This window comes from Coregonus clupeaformis, unplaced genomic scaffold (genome assembly GCF_020615455.1).
Source record: "Coregonus clupeaformis isolate EN_2021a unplaced genomic scaffold, ASM2061545v1 scaf0302, whole genome shotgun sequence".
NCBI classification, from domain to species: Eukaryota; Metazoa; Chordata; class Actinopteri; order Salmoniformes; family Salmonidae; genus Coregonus; species Coregonus clupeaformis.
Window position 1 is genome coordinate 300,678 of NW_025533757.1, and position 22,743 is coordinate 323,420.

The 22,743-nt window shown below is 43.1% G+C and overlaps 2 protein-coding genes across 2 annotated transcripts in view; both read left to right on the plus strand.

The window, feature by feature from the left end:
• Window positions 1–12,249, plus strand: part of LOC121558023 (transcription factor 25-like) — a 33,021-nt gene extending 20,772 nt beyond the window's left edge. The window contains exons 15-18 of the mRNA XM_045214729.1: window positions 2,741–2,831; window positions 5,108–5,187; window positions 6,717–6,792; window positions 10,985–12,249. Of these exons, the coding sequence (XP_045070664.1) occupies window positions 2,741–2,831; window positions 5,108–5,187; window positions 6,717–6,792; window positions 10,985–11,152 (415 nt within the window). The 3' untranslated portion in view covers window positions 11,153–12,249. The remainder of the gene's footprint in view (window positions 1–2,740; window positions 2,832–5,107; window positions 5,188–6,716; window positions 6,793–10,984) is intronic.
• Window positions 12,250–18,220: 5,971 nt separating this feature from the next.
• Window positions 18,221–22,225, plus strand: LOC121548250 (melanocyte-stimulating hormone receptor-like). Its single transcript, XM_045214733.1, has one exon. The coding sequence runs from the start codon at window positions 18,976–18,978 to the stop codon at window positions 19,960–19,962; it is 987 nt and encodes a 328-aa protein (XP_045070668.1). The 5' UTR covers window positions 18,221–18,975; the 3' UTR covers window positions 19,963–22,225.
• The last annotated feature ends 518 nt before the right edge of the window (window positions 22,226–22,743 follow it).

A 22,743-nucleotide genomic window follows, 5' to 3' on the forward strand; every position in this document is an offset into this window, starting at 1 on the left:
AAATTGTCTTCCCCAAACTTGAAACTCACATGGTGCAGCCAGTTAGGCGCTACACCCATTATAAAGCGGATGAATGTGCTTCCTTTTAAGGAGTTATTTGGCCACTTCAGTTGTGATACGAACCTTATTAAAACATATAGGCCTATGGGCTAGGCTACATGAGGTGTGCGACTATGATTAGAAAAAGTCACCAAAAAAAGGCATTGTTTCGTGCCTTAAGCTGGGCATCATTCACAAGTGATAATATATCATTCACAAGTGATAGGCTAATATTATCACCCATCAGACTATTCTTGATTTAATCTTGTCTTTACATATACTAAATAATATATGTGTGAAATTCGTTTTGATTTAGAATGGACCATTATCATGCACCTGTCTCAAAACTGGGGCAGGGGAAAAAATACATGTCATCTCTGCACTTAAATAGCGAATGGAGGACGCTTTTCCTGTGGTCCATTTTCATGGCAGCCAGGTAGGCTAAACTCCTGTTGTAAAGAAAAGCAATGTGCTTAATATTAGGAAAGTTGTGAAATAAATATAGTAGGCCTAGCCTATAGAAAACTGATGGGCTCCTCCTCACTCTGTTTTCTCACGCAATTGAATTGCATAGCCTATAGAAATGTTGCGCAACATGAGCTCATGGGCTCTCATTAATTGTTTTATTAGATTTTCGATAACATTTGCATTGATGTCAGAGTGATTAGAGGGACAATAGAGTGCTGAGTACCAAGCAGTTAGCAAGTTTGGTAGGCTACTAATGACCATCAGCAGCATCAGAGCTTGGAGAAGCAAAATTACAGTGACTAAACGGTCACATGGAATTTGACTGCCTTCACGACTCATGACCGCCAAGGTGTGGCGGTAATACGGTCACCGCAACAGCCTTATCCCAGGGTTATGTATTCAGAAGACTGAGACAGGGTTTCCTTAACCCTCTCCCACGTCGTCTCTCCTTTCCCCTCTCTCATCTCTGCTTAACCCTCTCCCACGTCGTCTCTCCTTTCCCCTCTCTCATCCCTGCTTAACCCTCTCCCACGTCGTCTCTCCTTTCCCCTCTCTCATCTCTGCTTAACCCTCTCCCACGTCGTCTCTCCTTTCCCCTCTCTGTTTAACCCTCTCCCACGTCATCTCTCCTTTCCCCTCTCTCATCTCTGCTTAACCCTCTCTCACGTCATCTCTCCTTTCCCCTCTCTCATCCCTGCTTAACCCTCTCCCACGTCGTCTCTCCTTTTCCTTCTCTCACCCCTCATATCCCTTTATTTTCCCCCCTCTCTCTTTCATCCTGCTTAACATGTCTCTCAATCGATTTCTCCCTTTCCCACTCTCACCTCAGGCTGCCGAGGTTAGGGTCGGTGTTTGTACTGTGTCTGTTAACCCCATGTTAATCATTTACATTTTTACATTTTAGTCATTTAGCAGACGCTCTTATCCAGAGCGACTTACAGTTAGTGAGTGCATACATTTTCATACTGGCCCCCCGTGGGAATCGAACCCACAACCCTGGCGTTGCAAACGCCATGCTCTACCAACTGAGCTACACGAGACCATCTGACTGCTCTACCAACTGAGCTACAGAGTCATCTGACTGACCCCTCACAAGTGGAGCAGAGAGAGGGGACATAGAGAGGGGACATAGAGAGGGGACATAGAGAGGGGACATAGAGAGGGGACATAGAGAGGGGACATAGAGAGGGCACATAGACAGGGCACATAGACAGGGCACATAGACAGGGCACATAGAGAGGGGACATAGACAGGGCACATAGAGAGGGGACATAGAGTGCTCTCTGTGCTCCAGGAGGCCTAATGTTCATGGCTTGTTGTTTCCTCACTGTCAGAAGTCCTGAGCCGTATACTACAAATGTGGTTTGAGGAGTTGGCGAGGTAACTTTGATCTGAGTTCAACTCGGTATAACCAGTACCACAAATGTGGCTCACCTTTTAGCCAGGTACATTTCTATGGCAATGAATCCTTCAGATCTAACCTGCTCCGAGGCAGGCTAACTCAGGGCTAACTACATTGATCCTGAATGAAGTGTCTGAGCTGCGAGTTGAGGACCAATTAAATCCGATTCCCTCCCTCTCGCAAAGATTGTGTCATCATCCACTTCATTTGAGGAAGACAACTAATTAAATATTTTATTAATCAAATGTGTTTTTGTGTGTAAAATAAATTGTAATGTTTAAAATACCTATCACATTACACATAGTAATGACCGATGCATTTGAAACTTCATACACAGTAAATATTTTGTAACAGTTATTTTATCATAGGAGGGAAAAGGTCCTCGTGAATCACACCAAAGTATTAATATAAAGACTGCACTTATACGTCTATTTCACACCATAGCCGGCTGAATTCTGTGCAAATGAAAATGTGGCACTGACTTGCCCATGGATTGATGTTTCAGCATTGTCTCAATGAAGAGTTTGGTGTTCGACTAGCAGATTACCCCTATTCCTTAGATGAAATAGCATGCTTCAATGGAGAATCTCCTTCGAACGTGCTTTTTAGTCTAGGAAAAGGCTTAATCAAGGTCTGAGAAACCAGCCATACGTCTACGACAAATCTACAAAAGTTATTGTTTCATAAGTGTTGAGGCAACACTTTTAGATGAAATAAAGCAATGTAACATTTTGATGTCAGGAAGAATTCAAAGGAGCCTCATGAAATGTGGCATATTGGCATATGTGTCTCTGACTTTGGTTTCCCCTCCTGTCACCTCCACCCCCCTAGGAGGAAGCAGAGGTACCAGAGTGCCCCCCTGAACATCCATCGCCACGTCATCCTGTCTGAGATCAAAGAGGCCACCTCCACTCTACCGCTGGTGAGAGACTCCGGCAACAGCCACGCTACTATACCCTGGTCACCAGTTCTGTTTCTGATTTAGCCCACTCTTTCATTGTCATGCTGTTTGTCGTTTGTTAAATGAGAAACGGATTTGACAACCAGGCTTACTCTATGATTATGTCTGTGCCTCATGTAGCCCTGTCCCCTTTACATTGCATTACTTCTGACCAGCCATTACCCTGGTCAATAGTAGCACACAGTATATAGGCGAATAGAGTGACTTACCTAATCATAGTATAATTTCCTTAGTGCTTTATCACATGATCATGAATGGTTGTATTCATTCATTCTGTACACTTACATCATGTACAGTGGGGAAAAAAAGTATTTAGTCAGCCACCAATTGTGCAAGTTCTCCCACTTAAAAAGATGAGAGAGGCCTTTAATTTTCATCGTAGGTACACGTCAACTATGACAGACAAAATGAGAAAAAAATTCCAGAAAATCACACTGTAGGATTTTTAATGAATTTATTTGCAAATTATGGTGGAAAATAAGTATTTGGTCAATAACAAAAGTTTCTCAATACTTTGTTATTTACCCTTTGTTGGCAATGACACAGGTCAAACGTTTTCTGTAAGTCTTCACAAGGTTTTCACACACTGTTGCTGGTATTTTGGCCCATTCCTCCATGCAGATCTCCTCTAGAGCAGTGATGTTTTGGGGCTGTCGCTGGGCAACACGGACTTTCAACTCCCTCCAAAGATTTTCTATGGGGTTGAGATCTGGAGACTGGCTAGGCCACTCCAGGACCTTGAAATGCTTCTTACGAAGCCACTCCTTCGTTGCCCGGGCAGTGTGTTTGGGATCATTGTCATGCTGAAAGACCCAGCCACGTTTCATCTTCAATGCCCTTGCTGATGGAAGGAGGTTTTCACTCAAAATCTCACGATACATGGCCCCATTCATTCTTTCCTTTACACGGATCAGTCGTCCTGGTCCCTTTGCAGAAAAACAGCCCCAAAGCATGATGTTTCTACCCCCATGCTTCACAGTAGGTATGGTGTTCTTTGGATGCAACTCAGCATTCTTTGTCCTCCAAACACAACGAGTTGAGTTTTTACCAAAACGTTATATTTTGGTTTCATCTGACCATATGATATTCTCCCAAACCTCTTCTGGATCATCCAAATGCACTCTAGCAAACTTCAGACGGGCCTGGACATGTACTGGCTTAAGCAGGGGGACACGTCTGGCACTGCAGGATTTGAGTCCCTGGCAGCGTAGTGTGTTACTGATGGTAGGCTTTGTTACTTTGGTCCCAGCTCTCTGCAGGTCATTCACTAGGTCCCCCCGTGTGGTTCTGGGATTTTTCTCACCGTTCTTGTGATCATTTTGACCCCACGGGGTGAGATCTTGCGTGGAGCCCCAGATCGAGGGAGATTATCAGTGGTCTTGTATGTCTTCCATTTCCTAATAATTGCTCCCACAGTTGATTTCTTCAAACCAAGCTGCTTACCTATTGCAGATTCAGTCTTCCCAGCCTGGTGCAGGTCTACAATTTTGTTTCTGGTGTCCTTTGACAGCTCTTTGGTCTTGGCTATAGTGGAGTTTGGAGTGTGACTGTTTGAGGTTGTGGACAGGTGTCTTTTATACTGATAACAAGTTCAAACCGGTGCCATTAATACAGGTAACGAGTGGAGGACAGAGGAGCCTCTTAAAGAAGAAGTTACAGGTCTGTGAGAGCCAGAAATCTTGCTTGTTTGTAGGTGACCAAATACTTATTTTCCACCATAATTTGCAAATAAATTCATTAAAAATCCTACAATGTGATTTTCTTGATTTTATTTTCTCATTTTGTCTGTCATATTTGACGTGTACCTATGATGAAAATTACAGGCCTCTCTCATCTTTTTAAGTGGGAGAACTTGCACAATTGGTGGCTGACTAAATACTTTTTTTCCCCACTGTATGTGTATAACATGAAACATCCCACAGAGTAAATGTGGTTTGCAGGAGAGTAGCATACACGTAAACAACCGCTACAGTACAGAGCATGCCAAATTATGCTGAGAATAGAGTCCTCTAGTTAAGAGGGAATTAACCACTGGCATACGGCTGACTTATTGGTTCCATGAAGAACCCAATCAGGTATATTGATTGGAACTCCTCATCGAGTGGTCCTCATAACACAAACAAGATCAACGTTGATGTTTTGGATGCATGACAATGACATCAGTGACAGAGTGTTAGTGAGGATAGGCCTTCAAAATATGTTTACTGTAATGGTGAATTGTGGGTGTTCTCTCCCAGGAGGTGACCACTCAGCCGGTGATGGGGTTCGATCCTCTCCCCCCGCTGGACTCAGTGACCTCATACACCCGGCCTGAGAGGTAAGGGATACCCTCCAAACATGTCCTAACTTGTGTCATTATACATATCTTGTACAAGGTAAGGTAATATGTACCAGTGCAGGTTTTCACATAGTACACAAAATATAAACATACAGTATATCATATATAGCTAGTAATAGAGTGTGGCTCCTTCAGATCGCTAGGTTCTTCTCTATAGGTCTACTTGGATCAGCAATCCTGTTTGTGCCTCTGGACAGAAAACCAAGAGTCAGAAGGACAGTGTCTGCTTGTGTTTTCCTAATCAGCACCAATAAAGCTGGGTTTGTTTCAGTCCACATAAGACTGATTGGCCCACTGTCCACTGACTCCATTGAGGATCTCTAAGGAAGGTATATTAGATTAGAGTACGGTATAAGGGAATGGTGGTGATCCATTTGTAATATTCAGGAGTGTGGACACTCTTTTTGTCTTTGCCAACAGTGGCAAAAGCCATTGATGTAAGTTTGGCACAAAGAATAGCCTTGATTTCACCAATTTCCATCTCTCCTCTCGGTGGTCTATCCCTGACACACCCTTCTGTTTCTGCCTCCCTTCTTTCTCTCTCTCTCTCCCTCCCACCTATCCCTCTCTTCGATATCTCTTCTCCCCTCTCGCTGTCATCAGTTTCTCTGAAATAGCATGTGGTTACAGGAGTGTTGTTGGCTCCTGAGTGAGGCCTCTTTCCTCCCGTCTTGTGATAGCTGTTAAACAGCAGAGTCAGTGGTGGATGGTAGGGAGGCATCAAACCATCAGAGAGGCAAATACGGTGACAACGAAAAACATGACAAATTGACCCCTAGTCAAGATACTGTACCCTGCTCTGGTGATCTCTGGTGAGAACTACGTAGAATGACAGCACACCCATGTCTGAGAACAGACCTACTATTTCTGCCTGATGGTTGCTTGTTCCTCACATGCTTTACAAACATGGCCACGGATAAGTGTTTTGATTGATAAAGATAAAGAACTGGGGGTGTATAAGTGGTTGAAGTAATGATTTTTATTAATAGGTGGGGGGTTACTGGTTACAATATGGATCTATAACCACAACATAAAAGCAGAGCATTCTTAGGGTTTAGAAAAACTATTGGACCTACTTATCATGATATACAGTGAGGTCCAAAAGTACTTGGACAGTGACACATTTTTGGAATGGTTAATAATACATTATTTACCATTCATTTCTATTGGGCACACATAATCTGAAACACAACCAAAACTAACTGCAAATGCATCCAACAAGTTTGTAGTGTCACAAGCTTGATGTAGTTGTTGCATGCTCTGAATATGGGACCAAATATTAAACTTTTGACTACTTTAATACACATATACTTTTGGTTCTCTAAAATGCGTGGACTATGTACACATTCCAAAGTGCTGGAGTACAGAGCAAAACATGGACCTCACTGTATATGATGGTTAATATAATTTATGGTCATGGGAGAATCCTTATCAGCAGAAGAGTGTGAGAATCGTATTGCATGCTTGTGTTATCTTGTTAGCTTTCTCCCTTGTCTCTGTGTTTGCAGGCAGAGTGTGGGAGCCTCCAATGAGAGCACCCTGTCGCTGTTCTTCCGCTCTCTGTTGCCAAACTTCAACCTGCAGGTAAGTGAGTGAGCTAGACCAAGGGTGAGCTACAGTAGACTAGGGATATGCAACCATGGTCCTCAGGAGCTGCAGTGTCAGGCAGATGGCTTGTGTTCTTTCCTTTAAGTCTGGAAAACTCTGATTACAATCAGTGACATTAATGGATGTGGATTTGACAAAGAAGTACCAGAGGAAGAAGAGGACATCAGCAGACACTGTGGTCCCTGAGGACAGAGCTGCATACCCCAAGTGTGGCAAATCTAAGAAAAAGTCCTCTGGTTCATAGAACAACATGACTGATTGTCCTCTGTCCCCAATGGTCCAGCTCCTGTTAATGTCCTCATAAACTCACTAATGTGTGTTATTGTGTGTGTGTTTTAACATAGAGCAGGGACCTTGAATAAGATGACATGTGAAACACAACCTCATAATGATAATATAGCTAGCATCTCCACCGTGCCTTTCCAAATGGGTGACCAATGGGGAACATCAGCTGTTGAGGCATATGACCTCCCCACACACGGAAGATTATAAGGATCACAGGCTGCTTCAATTGGCACGTTGCTGCAGCAGACAATGAAAACATTCATAAAGTGTACCGAGAGTCAGAGAACCTGGTCTGTCTCCTCCTCAAAGCTCCCAGATTCCTGACATACACTAGCCCACTTTGTTGCAAGGCCGCGGTCAGCGGGATGAGACATCATAGTAATAATCTTAAAACATTTCTGTTTACATTTCTGGGGAGTGCTGAGCTAATGGAGAGATCCTGGGCTACTGTTGGCTCGAAGGGTTCTGACAGGATGGAAGGGAACATAGATTAGCTGGAGTTTGGATAGATATTCCCTAACCCTCTCGAGGTTCTGAATGGATTAACCATACGACTCATTTCATGCCTATTAGCTCTGTGGCCAAGCCTGAGAAAGTGCTTCGGAGTGGCTTCCTACACTAGATCTACAGCAGCTTAACAACATTAAGTCTACAGTAGCGTAACTTTGCCACAGAAAAACTTGGTCCTTTGTTGGAACTAACAAATATGGCCCATGAAGAACATGCTCTTGAAATAGTGTTTGCTGGCGCGTTTTGGAGACATCCGAGCAATGTTGACCCATTGACGATGTTATGTAGTGTCTGACTGACCTCTATCTGATGTCAGATAACACAATCTGATCACTATCTACAACCAACACTTTGTGACGAGGCATCGGAGGCCTAACAAAGTTTGGCTTTATCATTTGATACAGCACATATAGTGGAAACAGGATGATGAGGCAAACTTGGCTTTTGGTACAAGAACACTTGATTGACTCTGTGTTTTGTTTGGTCTAGCTTGATTTGAAACAACAGTTTACTGCTATGGATTGGCTAACATAACCTCTTTTGATGCACTGTTTTTAATGGTGCGTTACTTGAGTCCTGTTGAAGCAGAACAGAAAACTGTTGCATTTCAAGAGAGAGTCTTGATTCCTCTCTGACTCAGTGTTGTCCATAGCAAACAACAAGGAGTGCATGTACTGTCCGCCCCATTACCGCCTGCTCCTCAGGCAGAGTGGAGAGGAGGTAAAGAGTGGGCAGTGTCACACAGGGTGAAATACACCTGAAGAGGATAAGCACTCAGCAGCCTGGCACCAGCAACCAGAGGATAGCCTATATCTACCCACACACACACCACATTGTCTCTCGTCATGTTGACCTACTTCAGAGCATTCATTTGCATTCATTTGTCATTCATTTATGTTTTGATCCACTTGATCAAAACATAAATGTACAGCATACATGTGCGGGAGGGATTTTTATATTTGATCAAGTGTCCTAGACTGACTGGCACTGGGTTGCCATGTAACCTTGTGCAGTGGGATGCAACGTGATGTGGAGGAAGCAAAGCATGGCCCATTATACTCACTCTCCAATGCCCATGCTAGTTCAGAGTGTAGCTATCCATGCTAGTGATTAGAGGACATGTGGCTAAGTGTAAAGATAATCACTAATGTGGACCACCGACCTGGGTGCTCCAGTGTCCAAAGGTCCTCCGGTGCCACAACTGACCATGCAAGTTCCAGAAACACCCACTGACAAACAGAAACACATATACCCAATGTTTTAACCAAGAGGGACCACCCTTTCTTTATGCAGCTAGTTTTAAACCATCTTGAGACTGATCTGATTAGGAAGAGGAAGAGATGCAATTAGGATAAGAAAGAGACAGTTTAGGAGGAGGAGGAAGAGATGCCGTCTGCTTGCAGTTGTTTTATTGCACTGTTAGAATAGCTACAGTGTTATCCAAGAGGTCTGAAATTACAATTTAGGTGCGGAAAATGAAGTCAGCCCTTGATCACAGAGGACCTGCGTGTTGGAAATTAAATCAATCAACTAAATGGATTTTCTGCGTGATAATCCCAAAACACCTAGACTCAAAACACTGACATACTGAATGTCACCTAGGTTCGTACAAAGCTCCTGTTTGTCTCTTTAAATGAATTTGTTTATACGTGATACCTTAGTGCAACGTTTGAAACATTTTGAACCTGAGAGAGACAGGAGAGAATAATGTGGTGTTCTTAAGAGATGCCATTGTGCTTTTCCTGGTGAATTTAAGCAACACACCCTATTCAGACCCCTTGACTTTTTCCACATTTTGTTACGTTACAGCCTTATTCTAAAATGGATTAAATACATGTTTTTCCTCATCAATCTACACACTATACCCCATATTGACAAAGCGAAAAAAGGTTTTTCGAGATTTTAGCAAATGTATACAAAATAAAAAACAGATACCTTATTTACATAAGTATTTCAGACCCTTTTGTTATGAGAATCGAAATGGGCTCAGGCGCATCCTGTTTCCATTGATTATCCTTGAGATGTTTCTACAACTTCATTGGAGTCCACCTGTGGTAAATTCAATTGATTGGACATGATTAGGAAAGGCACACGCCTGTCTATATAACATCCCACAGTTGTCAGAGCAAAAACCAAGCCATGAGGTCAAAGGAATTGTCCGTAGAGCTCCGAGACAGGATTGTGTCAAGATCTGGGGAAGGGTACCGAATAATGTCTGCAGCATTGAAGGTCCCCAAGAACACAGTGGCCTCCATCATTCTTAAATGGAATAAGTTTAGAACCACCAAGCCTCTTCCTAGAGCTGGCCACCCGGCCAAACCGAGCAATCGGGGGAGAAGGGCCTTGGTCAGGGAGGTGACCAAGAACCCGATGTCCACCTCTGTGGAGATGGGAGAACCTTCCAGAAGGACAACAATCTCTGCAGCACTCCACCAATCAGGCCAGACGGAAGCCACTCCTCAGTAAAAGGCACATGACAGCCCGCTTGGAGCTGGCCAAAAGGCACCTAAAGACTCTCAGATCATGAGAAACAAGATTCTCTGGTCTGATGAAACCAAGATTGAACTCTTTGGCCTGAATGCCAAGCGTCACGTCTGGAGGAAACCTAGCACCATCCCTACGGTGAAGCATGGTGGTGGCAGCATCATGCTGTGGGGATGTTTTTCAGCGGCAGGGACTGGGAGACTAGTCAGGATCGAGGGAAAGATGAACGGAGCAAAGTACAGAGAGATCCTTGATGAAAATCTGCTCCAGAGCGCTCAGACTGGGGAGAAGTTTCACCTTCCAACAGGACAATGACCCTAAGCACACAGCCAAGACAACGCAGAAGTTGCTTCGGGACAAGTCTCTGAATGTCCTTGAGTGGCCCAGCCAGAGCCGGACTTGAGCCCGATCGAACATCTCTGGAGAAACCTGAATATAGCTGTGCAGCAACACTCCCCATCCAACCTGACAGAGCTTGAGAGGATTTGCAGAGAAGAATGGGAGAAACTCCCCAAATACAGGTGTGCGAAGCTTGTAGCGTCATACCCAAGAAGACTCGAGGCTGTAATCACTGCCAAAGGTGCTCCAATAATGTACTGAGTAAAGGGGAAGAATACTTATGTAAATGTGATATTTCCGGGTTAAAAAAAATATATATTTGCAACAAAAAAAAATACAACTGTTTTTGCTTTGTCATTATGGGGTATTGTGTGTAGATTGATGAGGGGGGAAAATTATTTAATCCATTTTAGAATAAGGATGTAACGTCACAAAATGTGGAAAAAGTATAGGGGTCTGAATACTTTCCGAATGCACACACACACTTCCGTATTGTCATGTTCAGTGATGATTAGAATTACTGCTCACTCTCTAGTCACTGTCTCTGCAGGGTGAGCCGATGCCGCAGGATGACCTGGAAGTAGCTCAAGCGGGTCGGGAGCTGAACCAGGAAGTAAATCGTCTGATGGTGGCCATGAGGGACATGCTGGCCAACATCCAGTTTCAGGAGCCACCTAGAGATGACAACCCTGACAGAGACGAGGGGGAGTGGGACTGAGAAATGAGGAGGAGGACAGAGAGAGAGGTGGAGTGAGACTTGAGGGAGGGGTACCTAGAGATGGGAATGGATAGAAGAAAATAAAAGGTTGATTTAAGATGAATGGAGATGGAATACAGCAGAGAGGTAGTAGGATGGAGAGTGAATGAGTGAGGGAATAGATACAGTGAGGGTAGCAATAACAGATGAGAAGGATATAATGTAACCTTAAAGAAAGAAATGGCAGGTCATCTATATGACCCAAACATAAAACAAACTCCCCCTTTCTGATATAGGCACAGTAGTATCACCTCTTCCTCCTGTCATAGTCAGTCAGTCCATCAGCCCTCTGTCCTTCCTCCTTTTGTCCCATTCTCTTTCCTCAGGACAGTTGATCTTACTGATCTAGAAGATCAGGAGGCTGCATTCATCAGTTGTTCATCCTTTTTTTAAAGGAACATTGCTTATCAAAAAAATGAATATTGTGTTTCATCAGAAGGATAATGATGCCCTACTGCTACAGTATATCTGAAGTGGAATAATTTATGATTGAATAAAACCCTATGGTGTTGTTTTAGCAACCGAACGTCTACTGCCATATGGGTTGATGAGAGTCAGGTTAAAGGTTAATAAACGTCTGATAAAAGTCAGAATTATACAGTAATTCATCTTATGAGTGGAACAAATTGACTTTCTTAACGTCTTGTTCCATTTTTAATATTAGTCATAACTTTAATTTTTTCTACGACTCCCAATTAACCCCGTTCATCATTTTAAATTCAATTAGATTTTGAGGATAAAATTAAAACTGATCAGGAAATTTTTCTGTTGCGATTCTCTATAAAGAGGTCATTTGACCTGACCTGAAATCAATTCTGGGCTATTTATTGACTAGGGCCCAAAGTTGTTCCCAATGAGGTCACGTTGGTAGGAAAAACTCCTGGCCCTAGTCATCTGTTAATATCAGGAAGTGATTGCATGATATCCAACCCACTACTGTAAATACTCTGCTTAGAAATCATTTATTACACAAGCTAATGTAAAGACAATAAACCTGCTGTGCATATGGTTCAATATTGACTTAAGTAAAAACATATTAAATATATTCAATTTCATAATTCATCTCGCTCTTTCCAGGGGAATATGGGTGTAAAAGTATGTTTTTTTTGCAGTTCATTCTGTGTCTTAGCCTCGCAAGCCGCCTGATCATAAATGTTCGCTGCACGGATAGTGGTAATCAGTCTGGAAATTACAAGGCTATCTGTGTTGAAATGGGGTGTGTTGTATTCAGTAATGTCTCATGAATTCAATATGCCACGTATCCTCTTTAGCTGGCTGCGCTCCCCATTTGGGGGGAATATTCTCTATTATTTTCAACCAAACGTTCTGTCTCCATAGTACTTTTGATGTTTTATTTACTCCAACCCCAATCTTTTGATTGTATGTCGCTGATTCTTCCAAGTAATTTGATAAGTGAGATGTTGCCCGGGAGTTTAAAGAGTCCAAGTTATTGTCCTTGAAAGACCATCTGGCAAAAAGGAAGAGACCATCCCATGATACTCATTTGCATAATTGTCTAGTTTTCATTCCCTTGAAATAGTCCAGAAATGCCGTTTCCTATCAGAGGATGTATAAAGGAGAGCAGAGTCAAAGGATACACTGCAGCTCACACACACACACACACACACACACACTCAAAAACCATACTAGCTTGAAAGACACCCACATCAACAACACACATGCATCCACTCTGTACTGTTTTTTAATAGAACCACATGGTGTAATGCTGTGGGTGGAGTTGGTAGACTGCTGTTCAAACGAGGGCCTTGTTCCAGAATTTACCTGGAGCTACTCCAGTGCCTGGGTCACGAGGGGTGTTCATGTGAGGTCTACCCCCTTCCCTGCTAAGACATGTCCCCACGAGCAACGTTGTCCATAATGTTCACTGTGATATGAAGTATATTCCCAGCTCTGTGTGAGACTCGGGCTCAGAGGAGGATGGGACTACTAGAGACGTATATCTATAACTTGTAAGATACAGTTGAAGTTGGAAGTTTACATACACCTTAGCCAAATACATTTAAACTCAGTTTTTCACAATTCCTGAGATTTAATCCTAATAAGAATTCCCTGTTTTAGGTCAGTTAGGATCACCACTTTATTTTAAGAATGTGAAATGTCAGAATAATAGTAGAGAGAATGATTTATTTCAGCTTTTATTTCTTTCATCACATTCCCAGTGGGTCAGAAGTTTACATACACATTGCCTTTAAATTTTTTAACTTGGGTTAAACGTTTAGGATAGCCTTCCACAAGCTTCCCACAATAAGTTGGATGAATTTTGGCCCATTCCTCCTGACAGAGCTGGTGTAACTGAGTCAAGTTTGTAGGCCTCCTTGCTCGCACACACTTTTTCAGTTCTGCCCTCAAATTTTCTATAGGATTGAGGTCAGGGCTTTGTGATGGCCACTCCAATACCTTTACTTTGTTGTCCTTAAGCCATTTTGCCACAACTTTGGAAGTATGCTTGGGGTCATTGTCCATTTGGAAGACCCATTTGCGACCAAGCTTTAACTTCCTGACTGATGTCTTGAGATGTTGCTTCAATATATCCACATAATATTCCTTCCTCATGATGCCATCTATTTTGTGAAGTGCACCAGTCCCTCCTGCAGCAAAGCACCCCCACAGCATGATGCTGCCACCCCGTGCTTCACGTTGGGATGGTGTTCTTCGGCTTGCAAGTACCCCCTTTTGGATGAACCATACTTGTGGAGGTCTACAAATTTTTTTCTGAGGTCTTGGCTGATTTCTTTTGATTTTCCCATGATGTCAAGCAAAGAGGCACTGAGTTTGAAGGTAGGCCTTGAAATACATCCACAGGTACACCTCCAATTGACTCAAATGATGTCAATTAGCCTATCAGAAGCTTCTAAAGCCATGACATCATTTTCTGGAATTTTCCAAGCTGTTTAAAGGCACAGTCAACTTAGTGTATGTAAACTTCTGACCCACTGGAATTGTTGGAAAAATTACTTGTGTCATGCACAAAGTAGATGTCCTAAACGACTTGCCAAAACTATAGTTTGTTAACAAGAAATTTGTTGAGTGGTTGAAAAACCAGTTTTAATGACTCCAACCTAAGTGTATGTAAACTTCCGACTTCAACTGTAAATCTCCCTTTGGGGCAAGACAAAGGTTCTTCAGAAGATTTTACAGTGATGAGTTCCCAGACTTCTTCCAACTCCACCCCTGATTGTAAGTGTTTATAATTATAAAATTAAAGCTGGTACAGTTTTGCCTGCTGGGATGTACTATTACATGGTTACTTCAAGGCCACTGTAAAATAACTATATTGGGTTGTGAGACATTGTTCTAAGAAACACCCTACGAAACAGCAGGAGCATTGATCAGAACTTGTAATAGACCTTTAACAGTGTACTGAGGTTGAACTGGGGTTAACATACATACTGTACAGTATAGCCAAGCCAAGGATCAACTAAGGATTCTTAACCTTTATGTTCCGTAGGGCCCCAAGAAAACAACTAACTTGTGATGGTGGAGGGAAAGCAGCATTACTAATTATATATTGCATCAGCTTCAACATGACACCAGGCAGAAATGTGTTTGTGCCTTCTCATGACAGTCTTGTGCTGTGTTTGATGAGTCTCTGGTCACTGTATAAATGCTTTGTTGCGGTAATGTTACTTACAGGGACAGTGTGTACTGGCCCTGACCTTAGTGATGTCTAAAGTGGTAGTGTAATGTTCTGTGTGCTGCCTACAGAGGCATTTGCACTGTGTGGACTTTGTGACATAAGATGGTCATAATTGCAGTGTCACTTATCTTCATTATAAACACAAGATATTTAAACATTTTCACAGCAGTCAATTTAGACAAAAATGGATGTATCCTCTTACACAACCACTCATACACATGTGCATTTGTGTGTACATGCATGTGGGCATGCATGTGTGTTTGTGTACATGCATGTGTGTTCCGCTTAGCACACAAGAACACACCTATCAGCAGCCCATTTCCTCCATATTATTCCCTCTCCTGTTTCCTGAGCCTGGCTGTATGGTGGAGGTAACGCAGCAGTAACAGACGCTGAGCCTGGCTGTATGGTGGAGGTAACGCAGCAGTAACAGACGCTGAGCCTGGCTGTATGGTGGAGGTAACGCAGCAGTAACAGACGCTGAGCCTGGCTGTATGGTGGAGGTAACGCAGCAGTAACAGACGCTGAGCCTGGCTGTATGGTGGAGGTAACGCAGCAGTAACAGACGCTGAGCCTGGCTGTATGGTGGAGGTAACGCAGCAGTAACAGACGCTGAGCCTGGCTGTATGGTGGAGGTAACGCAGCAGTAACAGACGCTGAGCCTGGCTGTATGGTGGAGGTAACGCAGCAGTAACAGACGCTGAGCCTGGCTGTATGGTGGAGGTAACGCAGCAGTAACAGACGCTGAGCCTGGCTGTATGGTGGAGGTAACGCAGCAGTAACAGACGCTGAGCCTGGCTGTATGGTGGAGGTAACGCAGCAGTAACAGACGCTGAGCCTGGCTGTATGTTGGAGGTAACGCAGCAGTAACAGACGCTGAGTTCACAAACCTCACTTGACTTCCTTACTCTGACCAACCAGGATGTCATAGACCTGCAGATACACATCTATAGTGTATTTTCCATGTGTTATCTGCTTTATGTTGTTTGCTTGACAGGTTCTCCAGATGCTCCTCTCACAATGGAAGTGATAGTATAGTAGGTAACATAACACATTTATATATGTGTGTCTGTAGGAAATAGAAACTGACCTGGCAGGCTTTATGTAAAGTATTTATAGTTTAAGTCAAGGTCAAATACTCTATACATTGAAGTGTACTGTATATTGCTTGTGGAAAGAGCTGTACATTTTATTGACATTAAAGTATCAATCGTCAATCATTTATTTACAGTATATAGCCCTTTTTATGGCAACATTTGTCACAAAGTGCTTTACAGTAACCCTAGAACCCAAAGACATAGTGGCAAGGAAAAACTCCCTAGAAGGAAGGAACGTGAACTCAGAGTGTGGGCTCATCCTCTTCCGTTGTACCGGGTAGGAAGAAGTTTAGAGTACTTATGACCGTCTAGGCCAGGCAGTTGTTCAGTCAGGCACTTTTGTACTTTTGAAGGACCCCTGTTCTCTTGTGGCATAGTCACCACATCACATCATCTGTCCTATTGGGTCTGTCCAGTTGTTATCACAAGCCCTCCCCACCGCTACCCTGTCCAACCCCTCATGTCTCTCTCTTTGACAGACAGTGACAGTCCAGACACACATATGGCAGTTGGATGCCCCTTTTGCAGAGTGTGTTTGATAGGCCAAGATGTTGAGTCCGTGTGGTCAGGTCTGAAGGTGTAGTCCCAGATAGGAGTGGTGCTCCTCAGCTAGAGGCTGATACAGATCTGTGTCTGGCCCTGAGTGAATGGAGGATTCTCCTTATCTCCCACTATCACACTCTAACTATGGACAGTCTGGCTGCTTACAGTTGACACTGCTGCTCTCCACAGGGGAGAGAGTGCTGCCTTTTGCACAAACTGCAGTTTGTGTGTGTTATATCTCCCATGAAATCGCTAGAGGAAGAGGCTGGTTATGCAAGCACTGAGAAAGGTTGTTTCAAAGGCTGGAGCCATAACACTTGTCACTTTGTTCAGAACTCTTTATGTGGTTTCTTCCAGGGGGGAGTATTCACTTCTCAGCTGTCACAAGTTTTAACAAATATATCTTGTTTTGGACATATTTTGTGAACATTGTGAACTAAATGATATATTTCATTTTGTTATGGTTTAGGTTTGGTTTAAAGTGATGTTGCTTCATGAGTCCGAACTCCATCCTGAATGGATCACTGTGTATTGTTATTGGGTGGCTGGGATTAGGCTCAACACGCGAACTCAATTTGTCCATGTGTAGGCAGGCTACTGTCATCTGTGTGTACCCTGAAGGACAGCTTCTTGCGTCATCATTAACCTGAGGCTCTGCTTGTAGTGTTGCGAAGGGGTTTCTGAAGTTTGAAGACGCTTTCTTGCTTGCGCTACTACACGGTATAAAAACATTTAATCAAATAGATATTGTAATGAAAATAACTCCGATTCATTGCAGCGGAGAAAAGAGCCCGCCCATCTGTCATAATCGGCTCGGTACGCAGGACAGGTAGTCCCCCACACACATTCACACACAAAACCTGTCAAAATGCCAAGTGGCTCTGCTGCAACTAGGTCACAACAAAACCCTCATGCATAATGGACAAACCCATTCAGTCGGTTTTAACTATCTAAATCCGCTCCCATTTGTTTTGGGTAATAGCGCGCGTTACCGCTGATCTGGCAGAGAACAAACATATTGTTTGCGTGCCTTTACAAGATTTATTCTTAAACCTTTATTGTAATTACAAATATATTTTGCAATTATATCAAAGAAGAAAAAGACTGCAACAGTTTGATCCATAATCATGAATGCATTTACAATTGCGCACTGTGCGTAAAGTTCCCATCCAAATACAGATCAAGGCAAGGGGAATGCGCGCAGCGTGTCGTTTTTTAAAATTAACTCATAATTGTTGTCGGTTGCCATTAAGAACCCCTTTCCTAATATTGAGTTGCACCCCCTTTTGCCATCAGAACAGCCTCAATTCGTAGGGGCATGGACTCCACAAGGTGTCGAAAGCGTTCCACAGGGATACTGGCCCATGTTGACTCCAATGCTTATTCCCACAGTTGTGTCAAGTTGGCTGGATGTCCTTTGGGTGGTGGACCATTCTTGATACACACGGGAAACTGTTGAGCATGAAAAACCCAGCAGCCTTGCAGCTCTAGACACACTCAAATCGGTGCGCTTGGCACCTACCACCATACGTGCTCAAAGGCACTTAAATATTTTGTCTTGCCCACTCCACACACTACGCGCGGTAAATTATATTTTAGTGCTGGGGAACATGTTCTCAACTATGTCTTTGAATTACTTAATACATTATTATTATGCTCTGCTCAGGAGATGAGTTAGTACATCCATACTACACTCTCTCCATCCATTTTACTCCCTAATCTTGTTAAATATTTCCATGCGGAATCACGCGTTCATTAGTTTGTGTCAGTCTGAGAATCATGCGGTTGGCTTTCGCTATGAGAAAGGAGGAGTTAGAGAGGCGGTGGACCCTTTTAAGAACACACTGTCAGATTGTGTGCCTGAGAGCTCAGCTGGATAGGCTTCAGTTCACACATTAGGATTGCTTGGAGCCTACTTGGACGTCCAAATGGTAGAGGATTTTCTCGCATGCGATCCAGCACCAAGGAGCTGTATTCTGACTCAGACTAGGATTCTCATCACCTGGATATACCATACATGGGCTATGTGCATCACCAAAAGAAAGTTGGATAAACCTGTGAAGCTAAACAGTTACTTGAGAAAGAGACGATTTCACATGGATGATTCTCCACTGTGAGCATCTGGGTTCTTCACTCTGTGTTTAAGTTCGTTCTGGAGACCTCCGTTTGTGGGAAAACTTCAGTCCAATTTCAGGGTTGCGACATAAACGTGAGCTAAACTACCTTCACCACACACATGATGTGCTCTTTTTACATGAGGTCACAGCCCAATTTAATAGGATATGATGTCTATAGAATAACTAGTTAATTCTGTTACACTACAGAGACCACAAAGAAAATATTTTAAGGCGTTTTCTTTCCCCCTCATTCAGCCAAACTTTGCGCTGTGGTGAAGGTCAAGTATTGTTCCCGGCGCCGACCCACTGTGTAGCAGTAGCCTACTACAGCAGAGAGCAGCAGACAACACGTCCCAACATAACTTCATCATGCACCACCACATGGAGCTGAGCACCCTCACCATGTACAGCCAGAACATCACCACCAACAACACCAGCACCAGGGAGCAGAACTCTACTAGCTGCTCGCTCCGCATCCCACAGGAGCTGTTCCTGACGCTGGGCCTTATTAGTCTGGTGGAGAACATCTTAGTGGTGCTGGCCATCATCAAGAACCGCAACCTGCACTCGCCCATGTACTACTTCATATGCTGCCTGGCCGTCTCCGACATGCTGGTCAGCGTCGCCAACGTGGTGGAGACCATAGTCATGTTGCTCACCGAACACGGGCTGCTAGTGGTCACACCGGAAATGCTGCGGCACCTGGACAACGTCATCGACATCATGAACTGCAGCTCCGTGGTGTCGTCGCTGTCCTTCCTGTGCACCATCGCCGCGGATCGATACATCACCATCTTTTACGCGCTGCGTTACCACAGCATCATGACCACGCAGCGCGCAGTGACCATCATCGCGATGGTGTGGCTGACCAGCATCACCGCCAGCATACTTTTCATCGTCTACCACTCGCACACCGCCGTCATTGTGTGCCTCGTCACCTTCTTCTGCATCACGCTTGTCTTCACCGCCGTGCTCTACATGCACATGTTCATCCTGGCGCACGTGCACTCGCGGCGCATCATGGCCATCTACAAGTCTCGCCGCCAGGGCACGAGCATGAAGGGCGCCATCACGCTCACCATCCTGCTCGGGGTCTTCATCCTCTGCTGGGGACCCTTCTTCCTCCACCTCATTCTCATTCTAACCTGCCCCACTAGCCCCTTCTGCACCTGCTTCTTCAGCTACTTCAACCTCTACCTCATCCTCATCATCTGTAACTCACTCATCGACCCGCTCATCTACGCCTATAGGAGCCAGGAGCTGCGCAAGACACTCAAGGAGCTGCTCTTCTGCTCCTGCGTCACCTTTCGATGCGACGCCATACTTGAGTTTCTCTTTCCATGGAAGTTCACGTGACTGCAGGATTTGTTCAGGAAGAACAGAATATATGATATTTGGGGCAGTGTGCCTGCCATTGCTGTTGAATTAACTGAAATACATAGTTAATCAACTATGAGACCTCTGGTTGGATTGCGCACAGCGGCACAGTGCCACGTATGGGACCTTTTACCAACCCCTGGCCTCTCCCATGTTGCAGGCCAAGCCATGCATATATGCCATACTTGCGTGGGGAACAAAGACTTGAGCCTGTGATCTGAATTGTAACACCCACAGTGTTAAATGTATCACTTTCTTAGAAATCATATGTAACCTTCTTAAATAGCCTAGTGTTAAACTTACACTTTTCAAAGTGTTGATAAACCAATACCCCAAAAGTGTTGGGTCCCTAGCACAATGAGTGTTGGAAATTCCGACATAAATTAACACTTTATAAGAGCTAAGGCTGTTAAACTTTCTCAGTGTTCGCGAATTAACACCTGTGGTGTTACAGTAACTCGTTTTGGGGTGTTGTTTTAACACTTTAGGGTGTAAAGACATTTTTGCATATTTATTTCCCAGGGTGAATTTTTTGCTGAGTGTTTGTTAGTGACAGAGAAATGATTGTTGAATTCGATGGCTTTCAGTCTTGTAGCCTTCACCAAGTGAGTGACTAAGTGAATATTTTATCATAAAAATGTAATTATTTATGTCAATACATATAGATTACTTTTTTTGAAATTATATTGAACCAAAGTGGAATATACATTGAATTGAAGTCTGTGCCCAGTACAGGCCACATTAGCAAGTCACATTATGCTGGCTTTCAAAGTGTTATTTCATTCCTATTGAAATCCAGCCAGAGTTAGGATATCCAACAATTTGAACAAACTATTCTAAAAAGCAACCTGCAACAAAGCATGCGTGATAATGAGGCCCCTCCCATGTATTTTTCACTCTGAAAGAGTTCACGGAAATTAACTCAACACAGCTGAGTAACAACAACATCACACGATGTTGATTCCACTCTGATTCAAGTAACTTCATTTATTCACTGCAGGTGGTTTCAATTTCAATCCCACTGGTGTTAACCCCACTAGAATCAACACTCAGATATAACACTCACAACACTTTTTACCTCAACACCGAGATTTTAACACCCGCAAATTTGCTGTGTAGTTATCACAGCAACTGACATAACTTTTTCAAGGATGCCAATATATGTAAAAGCTGCGGGTCCAGTTTTCTCAGGCACCAAGCAACTTTGGTTTAACAGTACATTACTGTAAACTTTACAATAATGTACTACAGGAATGTACTGTTAAACCAAAGTTGCTTTGGAATTTACGGTAACATACTGTACATTTTGTACAGTAATTTACAGGTAACTGGCTGCCAATAAGAAAGCATGAAAACAACATGATTAATTACAGTGTACTATGTGGGACAAATATTAATTTATGCTTTAATCTTATAGCCGACACTGGAAATAGACTTTAAATAAGACATAGCAAGTGTTCTGTTTAAAATAGGAAATAATTTCCCAGAATGTTGTTGGGAAGAGGATGTTGTTTGAAAGAGGCTATTGTTGAAGAAAAGGCTGCATGGGCCTACTGATATACACTAGCCCTGATGCTTTGAATGGAGTCAAAGAAAGATGCATAAAAATGAGAGCCGTGAAGTTGAGTTTTGTACAATAAAACAATTCTGTAATGTTTTAATTAAATCAAATGAGTGCATTGTGAAATCCAATAATAGCCTAATTGGTCCATATAGAGAGTTGCATTTATATTTATTCACTCATTATTCATTTACATCCAACTTCCAAGTATGTGCAAAGAAGTTTCGCGGTATGATTTAGCCTACTTAGGCCTCTGACGAAAATGGCCTATAAATTGAAATAATTATTTTGAAATAAAACTTTTTACATGAAATCCAATCTTAAAACAGATCAGACATTTAAAGATTATCCTCACCATTTTAATGCAAATAATAATGTATGCATAGACGAAAACAAAATGTTTATTTCAATGTATATTTCACAAGTAGCCCATGTAATGTAGCCTAGCCATGTTTTTTTATTGTGTTATGGATGTACTGAATACTTTGAATGTTTGACATATTTATAACATTTTCAAAAGCCTCAAGATTGTATCAATATTCATCCCTTTAAAAAATACATGCTATTTTATGGTTGTGTGTCAGAACCAAGGCTCAAACTTATCTCATTGTAAATGTGTACATTTGATTACTTTTTACTGTATTTCAACATATGGTCTTGCTATGATCAAATTGTACTAATATATACTGAACAAAAATATATTAACGCAACATGCAACACAGTTACAGTTCATATAAGGATATCAGTCAGTTGAAATCAATTCATTAGGCCCTAATCTATGGATTTCACATGACTTGGCAGGGGTGCAGCCATAGGTGGGCCTTGGAGAGCATAGGCCCACCCACTTGCCAACCAGGCCCACCCACTGGGGAGCCAGGCCCAGCCAATCAGGGGTGCAGCCATAGGTGGGCCTTGGAGAGCATATGCCCACCCACTTGCCAGCCAGGCCCAAATCCCCCCCTTCAGACGATCCCGCAGGTGAAGAAGCCGGATGTGGAGGGGCTGGCGTGGTTACACATGGTCTGCGGTTGTGAGGCCGGTTGGACGTACTGCTAAATTCTCTAAAACGACGTTGAAGGCAGTTTATGGTAGAGAAATGAACATACATGTGATCCTGTGGATAAAAAATATTCTAAAAAAAAACTATTTTGGTCCAGAAGTGTAATTTCAACCTTTCTCAAGCCACAAGTGATGTTATG